Source organism: Bombus vancouverensis, chromosome 17, assembly GCF_051014615.1.
Source record: "Bombus vancouverensis nearcticus chromosome 17, iyBomVanc1_principal, whole genome shotgun sequence".
In the NCBI taxonomy this organism is placed as follows: domain Eukaryota; kingdom Metazoa; phylum Arthropoda; class Insecta; order Hymenoptera; family Apidae; genus Bombus; species Bombus vancouverensis.
In genome coordinates, this window is record NC_134927.1 from 4240243 (window position 1) to 4254566 (window position 14324).

Genomic DNA, 14324 nt, shown 5'->3' on the forward strand with positions numbered 1-14324 from the left:
TACTGAAATATATATTCAGATATACATATTGAAATATATACCCAAATATACATATTGAAATGTATATTCAAATAGATATTTAAGTATACATATTGAAATATATATTGAAATACACGTATTGAAATATATATTCAATTATATATACTGAAATATATATTCAGATATACATATTGAAATATATACCCAAATATACATATTGAAATATATATTCAAATAGATATTCAAATATACATATTGAAATATATATTGAAATATACATATTGTACAATTATATATATATGTATGTATGTATAAAATTGAATATCAATATATGAAATTGAAATCTTTTTTAACATTACCATATTGACAGAACGTTTTCTTCCATTATTTCATATTGGGAGAAAATTCGTATACATATTCTAATATCAGATTTTACTGCTGAATCTGTTTTAAATATTTAGGCACTGCTTAAAATCAAGCTATTTAAGAATAAAGGAGAAAACAAGCCTTAACGTTACACGCGACTGCTAATACGTTTGATCTACCTTTTCGTTCGCTTATTTCGATATTTATACAGTTCGGGAGAAAATAGATTGACGTACGGCAACTAGATTTTTCTAAGAAGAGTTGTTTTATAGACTGAAATTCCAAATCCTGAACGAACTATTTTCAGTCCAAGTAAACGTTTAGACATCGTCGTGAGTAGTCACCGCTCTATTCTCGGATATCCTGTGTTTACAATGGTTCTTGATACACGCATTTTACGTTCCTTTCTGATGTGTCCTTTTGTTCCGCTAGATTCAATTGTTTCGCGAAATTTTATCGAAATTCAAATTTCCCAATTTCCTCTTTTACTTCCTCTAATTCGTCTTACTCTTTAAAACGTTTCTTCAGTTTCTGCTCAAGACCTCACGAGCGTATTACACATGATCAAAAATAATATTTCTATTAACATATAGATATCTTTTATGACCAGATTCCTTATCACTCTTGAATTAATAAGCTCGGAAATTTCACTCATTAAGTGTTAGCAATTTTCCAGCGAACAAATTTAAATTTAGTTTCATTGTTTCAAATAACACGATACGCTGTGGTTTATAAAAATATTCGAACATTTTCCATACAACTCTTTTATGAATATATTATGTGCATTATACGAAACTTTTTGAAATTTCATTAGCTCTGTATTGTATTTTTTTTTTTTTTTTTTTTTTACTCTAAATGTAGTAACATTTGAAAGCAATCAGAAAATGTACGCAGAAGTTACAAGACAAATGTGCACTTGCAATTAGTAGAAAATCAGTATACAGCTTGAGCAGTAGTCTTAAACGTAACAATTAGTGGCAAAGATCGTCTCTTATTATTATAGCGAGATATATTGGGTTGGCAACTAAGTGACTGCGCACTTTGTCATTAGGTGGTATTAACAAAATCCGCAATTGTTTAGTTGCCAACCCAATAGTAGCTTAGTAATATTTTCACATTTATTCGTGTACATTTTTTTATTCTCGATAACGATTACGTTCCTGCTCGGTTTATAAGTATTAGAATCCTGATTTGTTGGATATGCACATGAATATATAGTGTGATACAGCATGATGCGCAAGAAAAACACATTAACTGCGTTAAGTGCTCGTAAACCGCCTATACTTCCAACGTAATCAAACATTTTGCCATTTCGTTTGAAAATATGGTACTTTTCAAGACCCGATTTCAATTTAACGTCTTCGCACCGTCATCCAATAACACATCAATTCGAGCTGGAATCAGCGAAATATCTTATCATTTAACAATTAGTCACGCTGTTTTTTACATCACAAAATCTCAATAGGCACGTGCAACGAAATTCTCAAGAGTTAAATCGTTTGCTTTCTATTTCTGTTTTTCATCTCGCAGACTTTATACCCTCTAATCTCTTTTTTATTATCTAGCATTTTTCGAAACACGAGATCAGACGATAAAGTTGTTACGCAACCTTTGGAAAACTTCGTAAGTCTATTTTAATCCGAAATTGAAATATTTCAACATCCACTTGCCAGTACGAAACGTACATAGTCTTTTGTTTCTAAACATTTTATATCACGCTGCTTATAATATGATATCATATTATGGATATATTATGGATATTCTGGTAATACTATGGTGCCATTTTTAATTAGCCTAATCAAAACTGTGCCATTTAGAATTGCCTACTATTTACGTAAAAGTACTGCCACCGGAAGAAATGTATTTTCCACAAGATGATGATCTTACTGCTGAACTGCAATTTGTTCTTTTCCACTGATAGTAAATCGACTCTTGTTTCAGACACAGGGGCCCTTTTCGATTCTCAAGTAGCTGTTGTTTAATTAAAAATAACAGTGATATCGAATGGACAAAATTTAAGGATAGTTCAAACGTCCTAGAATATTTTTTGACAAAAGGAAGGTTAACAAACAACGTTTGTTCTTAAAAATCGTTCTTGAAAAAAATCTTCTCACCTGCGAGTTTCGAAGAAAGATACTTTTATGAAAAGTTATGCGGTAACTTCTTTATGTTTCCCTCGCTAAACATCTATGATGGTGCTTTCGAGATGTGGTGCTCTAGGGGAAAAAGTAGCTTTCTAGTGCATGTTTCAAAGAAGATATTCATTTGACATGTCGAAGAAAAGCAATTTTCAAATAAGAAACCTGAGGCAATTATATGAAAAAGTCAAGTCATTCGGACACAAAGATACAAAAATTCTGTATTTTATTTATAGATAGGTCAATTTATGTATTTTAAAAGGAAATAAGAAAGATTTCAATGAGTTCCTCCACGGTGAATGCACAAGAATCTGTATGGAAAATTTGCACATAAATGAAATATGTTCGATCTGAGCAAAAAATACGTTTTTGTCACACCTGGGTCAACAAGACCCATTACTAACTGTGGAGAGTTGCCACGACATTCTGTACACGACTGCAGAAAGTTTTAACGGTGTAATCGTCAGAGATTATAAAAAACATTTTAAACTAATAATATTGCACACATAATGCAATTATAAGCGAATATCTTGGAGATATTTCTTTCCAAAGTAAAACTGTGGGTCACTAGAACCCATAAAGATAACCGAGAATTAAACTCTATCCAAACATGAAACCAATATCGAGAAAGTCGAGAATAAAATAATTTCAAAATCAAATTTACCTGTCTCGATCTGCACAAGAAAAATTGCGAAAGAAAGAAATAGATTGTTAGCCAGTCTGTAGTCCAAAAAAGAAAAAAAAATTGTTGTTCCGATGCATCAGCATCGGAGTGCGAACAAAGTTATCAACGTCACAAGAAAGAAGATCGTGTTTTAAATATATTGAATTTGACGAAGCTTCGACTGTCTCCATGGCGAAAAATTTATCAAACAAGAGTACGGAAACGCCGTTTAACGAATAGACAGCGTTAAAAGAATGAAATGGCAAGAATTACATATTAGATGGAAAGAGATAAGAACCTGCGCTGTCTGTGTATAAGAAATAATATGGAAGGAAAATGCAGAATATACATCTCGCGTCAGCAAACATGATAGAAGCAGAGCAAGGAAAATTCTATGGCCCAGAATGAAAGTGAATTAGAAATAACAAGATTAAGTTGGTGGCTTCGCTTTCGAGAGAAACGCGTTTGAAGATCCGCTGAATGACACGTGATTAGCCTCACGGATTTCATCACAGACTGCTATTGTAACTTCCTCTGCTTTTTAGGCCACAGTCCTCGCTTATTTGGCTTATTCGCTGTCAATACTTAATTATTAATTAATTCTTCGAGCTGGGCGATGAACACAACGAACGTAATAAATAAAATTTGGTCTGTTGTTTTAATTGAGACATTGAGAGGGAGAGAGAGTCCGTGTCATGGTAGAGATTGTCTCGACAGTCTGTTAGCATTCTACCAATATGCGAGGGAACGTTTCAACTGAAACAATGAAGCGAGTTCGATTAAAATTGAAATGGACTATTCTTCTGGCACGCGTCTATAACGTAATTTCCTTACTCTCAAGTTTCGCCTTATTTTTAACCATATCACTCCTCTCGCTCCGCTTGTGCCACGAATTACGATCCACCTTGCATAAGAAGCTTCCATTCGAAAAGCTGAATCTTCTCAAACGATTCGTACAATGTGCAATCTTTGCATTATTACGTAGAAACAGAAAAGCCTTTATACGTAGTTCAGCAACGCTGTCTATTTCCTGGCAGATGCTTTGTGAGTCCGTTGTGATCAAAAACAGTAGACAGAATAATGGCCAATTGAATAGTTAAACAGAATTAGCATTTGAGAAACAGATAGGCTACAGAAATACAGAGGTTATTCGTGTTCTGACATCGTGAAGAAATGTAATTACTTACATGAATGATTACACTGTTTAAAACAATTAGAGAATCATCGTTACAAACGAAATGTTTTACTGATGCAATAAACTTGACTGGTGCAGTTAGGCGAACACAAACGAACAACTCCCGTAAGCTTAGTAGAAATTGACATGTTATTCGTACAATGCTGTAATAAAGATTTACTTTATGATAAACGTTAAAAAAATATACAAAGTGTAAAAAAATTATGAGTTACGACTATTATGGTTAGATTTTATGGATATAGATCCTATACCGACGTATTAATATTCTTTTATATGGAACAACGAGATACCAACGCATTAGGTCCTTAGCTTACTACGTAAGTCAAACTGGAGTTCGTGATAAGTATAAATATAAATAAATGATGAACACAACGGTGGTAAATTTACTATAGAAATAATAATAATAATTTTTAACATCGTTTGTATCTGTTTTGAAAATCGGATTGCCACTGCCGCGATTGATATGGCCCGAACATGACACCATCAGTCCCACTCGTCACGTTAAATACACAGTGTCTCAATAAAACCATAGCGCAGAGAAAAGAAGATGGCTGGTGAGGCAGCATAAGGGCAAGAATGGTACTTTGCCCGCTCTACCTCGCTCCACCTTTGAAAGCTGTTCACAGAAGCGTCAATTCAAGGGACGTTACGAGGACATTCGTAATGTTAAAACGCATACGAACAGTTACACGATCTACATCTGTCGAAGTTTACGATCGTGCAATAGCGATAACGGTCGAGGAACACTGTTTAGATTTCACGGCACACTTTGACAGTGTCTGTACAGTCAGTGTAAAAAATATTCATATAGTAGTTAACTTCGTTTGTAGAACACCGTTTAGTAACAAAAAAAAAAAAAAAAACGAAATGAAAGCAAAAGATATGTATGTATTTTTACAAGTTCTCAGAATAATTTTCAAAAAAGAAAAAAGTGCGATACATATTCCGATTGTGAAGAGATTAATAAATATGTAGCGAATGGCAAAAATATATGCGTAATAGATATTCGTACAGTTACCGCTTCGTAGGATAAAATATACGTAGATATTTGAACAGATGAGCTGTATCAAAATGCAGAAAAAAGTGGGTTTGTAAAACAATTTCATCGTGATGCAAAATAACAATTAAAGCATAATGCTACTAATACGCGAGCGTGGATCTTGTTTGATGTTTGGAAACACTTGAAAGTATCTTCACAACCCGTAGATATAAACGTTATTAAAAATATAGGGGATCATCTAAGACGAAAAATATCGAATCATCGTATTTCATAGAGAAATGATTTAGAAAGAGCTATTTTAGAAGAATGGAAAAATATTTCGAGTAGAGTACTCGTCAATTTGGTAAATTCAATACCACGACGGTTTCGAGCTATAATAAAATCAAAAGAAACCTCCTTAAGTATTGAAATAATTAAATCTAGTGACTCCCTGTATTATATATTAGATAAGATTTATTCGTTTTTTAAATGTTTGTTAACGTTTTCACGAAGGATATAAATATCCCATCTAGTTGTTTATGAAAATTATTCTGCAGACTAATAAGAATATATACATATTCATGTAGAAAACTGTTCATGAACGATGTTCTACAATATTTTTGTTGAAATTAATTACGAATACTTTTTACACTGGCTGTATGTAGTTAGAAATGTACGTCGTCGCAGTAGTTATGCTATATTAATGGTTATGACTTTAATTCCAGTCAATATCTTATCGTTTGTAACCTACTTGGTTTTGTGTTTTGTTTACTATTTCCATCGCTTGATGCTATATGACAAACACGCTTAATGACAAATCACTTACCTGCTACCTGAATTCATTTATTTCAAGAGGATGACTGGATAATTCGATAATATCGATTTCGATGATCTTCAGATATGTTGTTAAGCTTATCATTCCGAACAGCTTTCACCTACACAAGTAACCGCCGCTTAGCCTATTCGGATATTCATAAAAATCTTCAATTCAATTTAGTTTCCATTACACTTTACACTCTGCCATATGAGTGACCGTATTTTCACATAGCTCAATCTAAACTTAACTCATTGCTGTTAATCGTCCTTAATACAAATAAAAAAAGATAAATTAATAGGTTATAAGTTGGGTTAGATTAATATTTGCCAAACTAAATGTACAAAGTAATTCAGATGTCCCATAGGTGGCTGCACTGCGCGATATGACGGAGGATGATTGCATGTGTATTGAGGACGAGATTACAATAAAGTGAGTCTTGTGAGAAACACTCTTTCTTGGAAGAGACTAAGATTGGAAATATTAAATTATTACCAAACAAAGAGTATTTTTTGGTCTGTTAAGAAAATATATTTATACGTTCTTGAGTTCTTCTGTATATACAATACAAGTCAAACCAAATAAAACAACACCAAACTAAAGCCGAGCAGCGGTAACGTATATAAGTAAAAGTTGTTCAAAGTGATGATCTTGACAATATATTATATAACCCAACCTAAATTTAACTCATTGATGCTAATCACCCTTGATGTAATGAAAAAAAAATATAATAATATAATAATGAAAGATATATTAATGGGTTATAGATTAGATTAGATATGTATCAACTAAATTATATTGAAGCCAAGCGATGGTAACATATATGAGGAAAAAGTTGTTCAGAATTATAATCTTGACAACATATTTCAAGGTCATCGATATCATACGTGCGTTGCCTCTTTATAAATAATTGCGGACGGAAATAATAGCAACTTATGAGATAAATTTCAAAGATAGTGTCCCTAACCTCGCCTTTTTCTGCTTTCAAATTTATGTAGCTGATCAATGTGGCTCCTGAACGATTTATGTTGATAGTTGCGCACAACAACAAAGTTCCTACGTTTCACGAATTTTTGTTTTTACGGACCGTTTTATGGTGTGAGAAAGGATGGCTCTATGGTCCATTAAAATCACTGACACCGTTTTCGCGGACCAAAATTCACAAAGATACCGGATTTCATCTGGTAAACAACAGCTTTAACTGATTGACAGTATTAGCACGGAGAAATAAGAGAGAACATTTTACTTAAGCATGTAGGTATATTGTAGCAAATAATTGATAGCCGGATGCTTTGTGACGTTCAGATTAAGAATACTAGCCTAAAGCTAACACAGATCATAAATTTCATATTGACAAAATTTATTTATCTGTTAGCCACCAGCTTCTGCTCTGTCTTGAGTTTCAGTTAGCGTTTTCAATCCGGCAGCCACAAGGCAGCCAGCCATCAATTTCTTGCAGCGATAAAACTACATGCATAGGTAACGATCATCTCTTATTGTTATATTTTTCCATGTTAATACTGTCTACTGTCGGTCAATTCCAGCAGGTCTGGTGTTGGTGAATTCCAGCGTTGGCAAAGTCGGTGAATTGTGATCCGCGAAGACAGCATCGGTGATTTCAATGGAACCTGACCTGTGTCACTATAATCAATCAGATCCACATTCCTTGTTCCTGTACAATACGTACGATTATAATCTTGTTCGAGAACATACCAACCTAATAAATCCAGCAATGGTCAAAAGTAGTTTTGTATATATATTGAGAAAAAGTAGCTGCTACTTACATATAATAGCCTGTACTTTGGCCTTATCTAGCGCAGGTTTCACTGGTCTTTCAGTGGCAGTTCCAGCTCGGCTCCATCGTTGTCCTGTGACCGAGCAGGTGGCCAACTCGGTGGGGCTGAACAAAATTGCAGCCAGTCCGCGGGTCAATTTTCTGTAATCGCTCCATTTCACAGCCCTTAGTTGTTCCTCGCAAACTGCTATTCCCTCTCCCAAGTGCACCTGCCGAACACATGTTTGTCAAAGTTTCAAAGAAAAAGAAAGCCAACATGTTTATGCTAATTTCTAATCCAGGAAAATAGGTACAAAAATAATACATATAGTATATATATTACAGGTGCAGTGTTTGAGTTCTGCGCGTGAGTCAAAAATGCATGTAGGTGTTGCAAATCGCAGATGCTGATCTAAAAAAAAAATGATGCTTTTGTATTAAAACAAGGAAGAAATTAAAACATATCTTAAGGAAGGAAAGTTTTAAAGGAACGTAATAGAATTTTCAGATACAGATAAATATAGTGAGTAGCAAAATACAGTGTTCTCTAAGTTAATTTAGTGACGCGACTCACAGTGGAGTATTCCATCTAAAAAAGCTGTTCAAAATTCAAATTTTCAATCTCGTTTAAAAAAAGGGAACAATATTAATATTATTGCAATGAAATGACATGGTGCCCATTTCTGTGACCTTGAACTCTATACGAAGGCAGGAAACCGTATGACAAGCATTCACTTTCTTCTTAAACATGTTTTTTTCAAAATTCAATGGAATTTACATATTTTTTCAATGTAAGTATATAGTACACTAATATGGGCACTATGAATAGAGTTTCAAGAGATAATTACATTTTTATAAATAATTAATTTATATTATGTGTCAGGCTCTGTCAGACAATAAGAAACTATGAAATATAGTATGCTACCATTGCATTATATTAAAGTCTTTTCATACTCTCTTTTTTCTTTTTAGTTTTCTGCCTTCCTGAAGTGCAACACAATTTTTCTCCTGCAACGTTCTTTCGCTGACTTGCCACCCAGCGATATTTTTTAACAGTAACAAATATTTCAAATTCGTAGAGTTGTTAAAATTACGCTGTTCACAATGTTCTAATGAAAATTTCTACCGTGTTAAAACCCCGTTACATTTATATATATAAATAACAGTTATCGCATTAATAGAAAATTAATCTGCTAGTGTTAAATACGAATTCTTTGAGAAAAGGCAGGAAGGAATAATTTGGAGTCAACGTTATACTCATTTTGATCCTTGAAAGATGTGAAGATAAATAGAGCATTAATTAGGCCTGTCTTGTTTAATAGATTAACATCTTAATAGGATGTGAAGGTTACGCTATCTCAAAGTGAAAACCGATATCCTCATCCAGAGAACACTGTATTAATCCTTTCACTATGGAAGCTTATCTGCGAAATTATAATGAATCTGGCACAAATGTTCAATTACTTAAAGCATACTGAATTAATCAGAATCAGAGTTTTATATAATTGAATGACCGTTTCACATTAATCAGACGATTACAAACGTTTATAATTTTCTTGCAACGACTAAAAATAAATTTTGGTGCAGAAAGTGTAATTAAAAAATTTCTTAACTTCGATATCAAAATACGTAATTAATTCATGTTTAATTACTCAACCAAATTTCCACGGAAATAATCAATTCGATCGTTGAGTGATTCGGTTGAAAACAGATTCACTTGCTAGTTATATATTTTCATAATATTAATTTATATTTAATTTACAGTTTATTTAGATGCCACCAAAGTGTTCTTCGCTCTATCTATAAAAAGACGTAGCTACCATCGCTCGAAAGTATTCCACATAATTTAACTACAACATTACACGCAGTTAGCAGAGATTTCGTCTCGAGTACGGCAAAGCTACCTATATTAATATTATTTAATAAGAAGAACAAAGGTATTGGGTTCATGAAATTTTCAAATGACAGAACAATCACGCGTTTGATATTCCGTCTGCTGTTACAGTTCACGTAAAAATTATATGTTTTTATTTATAATTTTATCGTAAATTATTCGTTTGGTAAATTAACAGTAAGAATTGTACCAGTGTCTGTATATACTTGTACAAACGATTATTCGTATTATTCGAATAATTCTGCGGTTGTTATTCGAATAAGTGTATGAAATGAAATTGATTACTGACAACGAATAATTACTTCACTGACAAAATACTCGACTAATATGAATTTATCCCGATAGTCTTGGATAAATATTCATTTGAAACGATTCGAATAATGAATAATTCGCCCGACTCTGTAACTGTAGAATTTATAATTTAATGTAAAATGTAACTGGAGAATTAATAAAGTTGTACTATTAATAGGAACCTACCAAACTATCCAGATATTTCCGAGCGATAGTGTACAGAGGTATTTCCAGTTTAACCGTTTGCTGGCCAACTCCGCCGTAGCGGAAGAGTTAAAGGTAACAGTAAATAGAAAAATAAGGAGAAGATAAACACGCAGTGAGTGAAGAAATAAATATATAAGTATAAGAACCATGGTCCAACGAAAACAAGCGAAAACAGTAAATAATGTACAGTACATAAATACACAGTAAATAACTGTAAAAGTAGATAAATTGCTGTGAACGATAAGAAGGTAAGAAAATATAAAGTCTGCACAGTTAGATCAATAAGTGTGCAGACGACTATGAAAATGGTGTAAAATTGAAAGAAGTTGAATTGTTGTTTTTGCATGACAAATTTTTCACTCGAGTCACTTCCGGCGTCACCGACGCAGATGCGGAAGCAAGAAAATTGTATGTTGAAAGAAAATTAGTATTTCAAAGTGTTAGAGGATGCAAAAACACGAACGCGAGACTCAAGCAACTTGAGTCAATAAATTATCACAGCTCTTTAAGACAAGCGGATAAGAAAAGAACGTAGAGGACAGGTAACTGCCTTTGATTAAGGATGATAAAGAAGAAAATAATTTCTGGAATAATTTGGAGTGAAACAGCCTCAGGGCGTATGATATTAACAATTAGCAAGCGCAGAAAAAGATTCAGTGAAAATAAACAGAAGCAAAGCAAAGGAGGAAAATGACACGGCAATTTGCACGTATATTATGCTAGCTAGATTATGCGCCAATTAAATATTCTTCTTGGCGCTGCATTAATATAGGTGAATTAATTCCTTTACGTAGCATATGTGACGACAACGTTTTCATAAAAAACTAGTTGAATTATTTCAGAAAAGGGATACTCTTAAGTGAACAAATTACGTTAAGAATATTCGCAAATCAGATAACAGGTTGGCTTTTCTAGTTAACAGGTTAAGAAGAAAGACAGTCGTTTAAACGAAAGGAAATGTCTTTGAAAATTTTGTGAAAATATACAGTGTGTCCAGTTTATCTCAAAACATGCGAATGATGAAGATATGAAAAAACCTTTCAAACAAAAATTCCACGATATCGAGGAGAATATACTATATAGTCTTGTGTATTTGACCTTGTAGTGACCTTGAAACTCTCTGCGAAAGACGTTAAAATTGTCTAATGGATAGCTTTATCTTTCAGTAGGTTTTCTTGTAACTGGAATTCAGACGTTTTCGAAACACTACAGACTCGTGTCTTTTGCACCAGGTTTCAAGGTCGAATACACCAGAGTATAGTAAACTCGCCTCGATGTCCCGCAACTTTCGCCTGGAACATCTTTTTGCACAATCTATATTTTTCGGAATATTTTAGGATAATTATTGTTCAGAGATATTATTATACAATTTATGTAAATATTTCTATATATTTCTATATATACTTAATAAATTTCTGTATAATTATATAGGATTATAAAAATCATTCGGAGATAAACCGGACACACTGTATGTAACTTTACCCAATACGTAATAATCTTGGCAAATAATTAATAAAACCGACAGTGCAAGATATTTTGTAGAAAACGAAAGACAAGCATATTCGCGCCTGAATTTCACTTGAAAGTCCGTCGTTGAACGCGGTCGATCGTTTTGTTCGAAAGTGTACGAAAGTTTTCGAGAAGCAAGTTAAATGACGAAATTCGCGTGATTTATCGTTAAATGCGTTTCCCAGTGTCCAACGGAAATTTACCGTGAAATTTATTTTCACCATTTTTCTATTGAAATACGTATGTAGCAAACTAAGTTGCAAAACCAATAAATGAACACGCGCTGAGTGCGCGTAAGTGAAACGTGTCAATGATACGCGCAACATTGCCTCTCTATAAGACAACGTAAGTAGTGCACGAACGCATAAACTAGGATTCTTCCAGATAAAAGAATGAATAAAGACTTTTATAAAAACGAAATCTCGAATATTCCGTATCATTGATTTATTTTATTAATTTGCATAGATCATTTGAAATTACTGCGGTCGTATTCCGTATCATTAATCTATTTTATTAATTTGCATAGATCATATGAAATTACTGCGGTCGTATAAAAAACTGGGCTAAGACTGGGTTAACAATGATGCGAGCTAGAATGAAATGAACGAGGAGAAAAAAATATAAGAACAATGGAAATTTACCACGCCGTCGGAAGAGGACTCCTCGAAACCACGGAAAGCAGGCATCGCAGCAGGAGGTGTAGTTCTCATATCCAAGGGTAACCATTCACTCCTCGATGGCGAATTACCCTGTACAGACGGGGATCCATGTTTTCCACCCCTTGTCCCAAGCCGCGGCCTGCCGCGGCGTACCCTTCGACCTGAACAAGTATTTTCATATAGCGTTTCTCAAATGCTATATTCTCTCAATATAGATATAGATATACATATATATATACATATAATCCAATAAAATTTCTTCATTTCGAACCTATGAATTTCTTATTTTAGCAAACGCTGTTATAGAGTACATTACAGATTTGGGCAAGATTTCTTTGCAACGAAGATGGAGAAAAACGATTTTAAATAATGAGTACACTGTGGATATTTACTAAGGTCCCATTGAAACTACTGATACAGATTTCATCGACACTGCTTTTACCAATGACAATTCACCGGCACCAGACTTGCTTGACAACCGCTTTGACCAACAACAGGTTTAATCGACGACAGCGTTAACCGACAACAACAATGATCGACACAGAGTTTAACCAATTGTTTACAGCAAGCTACGATCTAGCTTTGTCCTAGCTACCTAGAGAGTATGTATCTCGATCACGGTTAGTACTGTCGTTGATCAAGTGCCTGGTATCGTTCAAGTCTGGTGTCGATCAAATGCCTGGTATCTATCAAGAGCCTGGTATCGATCAAGTCTGGTGTCGATCAAGAGCCTGGTATCGTTCAAGTCTGGTGTCAGTCAAATGTTTGGTATCGATCAAGTCTGATGTCGATCAGTGCCTCGTATCAGCCAAGAGTCTGACATTAATCAGGTGTCTGCTGTGGATGAAGTATTTGTTGTCGATCAAATGTCTGATGTCGATCAAGTGTCTGATGCCAGTGAATTATTGGCGTTCCAATGAAGTCATCGATACTGTTTTCACCAACAACAATTCACAGGTCACGGACTTGATCTACAACAACTTTGGCTGACAGTAACTTCAACCGATGACAGTATATATTAAGAACTGTCAATGATCGACATAGAACTTGATCAATTGCAAACTCAACTAAAATACAAGTATTGTGTTAGTCTATTTTCTAGCTTTCTCGTACATCTGCGAAATGTATGATTGTATCGGTTAGTAAAGACAATTATGTTAATTATAATATAAAAATCGGTTCTTTATTAACTAATACCATCACACAAGTGGCTAATGTTTTGGCAAAACCAGAATGCAGATTGGAACAATATTCTGAAGCAGAGCTTTTTAAGCTATAGGTTGAACAGAATTATGAGGCTATGACAATTTTTGTATCTGTCACATACCAGTGATTCTGTCATTAAAGGATCAAGGATTCATCTAATTATTAATCAACACAGATTTTAAAAAATCATTTAAATGAATTTTGGCTTGGAATTAGAACAGAACTTGCAACAATTTCTACAATAGTTTTAAACACATTTATAATATTTTATGCTACGTGTTTATATATACGATTGTGAAATCAAAATTTCGAATAATCGTGAGAAACTTTGAAAATGCTCTGTTATATCAAATGTTTGGCCAAGATTTAATTTTTTATCCAAAAATAAACAAGCACATTTATCAAGATTAAACAAACAAATTTAGTTTTGCCCTAATAAGTGCTACTGAGTGATAAAATCAGAAATATAACACGCATTGTTTAAAATTAAGCTTTTTTGATTTATTATCTATTAATTGCTTGTTTGTATATTTATTTTGTGCTACATTTTTACGTATACAGTTAGCGTCGCGTAAAATTTTCCCGGACGAAATGGAGCCACGAAAGAAAAAAGTTTAAAAAAAGCTGAGTTCAACCAAACTCGTACTTG

General features: G+C 33.6%; 1 protein-coding gene and 2 long non-coding RNA genes across 9 annotated transcripts in view; 1 reads left to right on the top strand and 2 right to left on the bottom strand.

The window, feature by feature from the left end:
• Nucleotides 1–14324, bottom strand: part of LOC117166056 (uncharacterized) — an 83051-nt gene that overhangs the window by 32805 nt on the left and 35922 nt on the right. The window contains exons 6-7 of the mRNA XM_033349679.2: nt 12452–12630; nt 7920–8139 (exon numbers count right to left, since the gene is read on the bottom strand). Coding sequence (XP_033205570.1) covers nt 7920–8139; nt 12452–12630 — 399 coding nt within the window. The remainder of the gene's footprint in view (nt 1–7919; nt 8140–12451; nt 12631–14324) is intronic.
• On the bottom strand, nt 311–4814 carry LOC117166057 (uncharacterized). Its single transcript, XR_004466155.2, has 3 exons — nt 4335–4814; nt 3982–4276; nt 311–3903 (listed from the first exon to the last, which is right to left on the bottom strand). It is a non-coding gene; the product is annotated as an uncharacterized LOC117166057 (long non-coding RNA).
• LOC143303874 (uncharacterized) lies at nt 6160–12481 on the top strand. 7 transcript variants are annotated; one of them, XR_013060541.1, is made up of 3 exons: nt 6160–6748; nt 8255–8700; nt 8882–12481. It is a non-coding gene; the product is annotated as an uncharacterized LOC143303874 (long non-coding RNA). The 7 variants fall into 7 exon arrangements; XR_013060547.1 differs by lacking the exon at nt 6160–6748 and having other exon boundaries at nt 8134–8700; nt 8882–12155; nt 12337–12481; XR_013060544.1 differs by lacking the exon at nt 6160–6748 and having other exon boundaries at nt 8134–8700; nt 8882–10843; nt 10902–12481.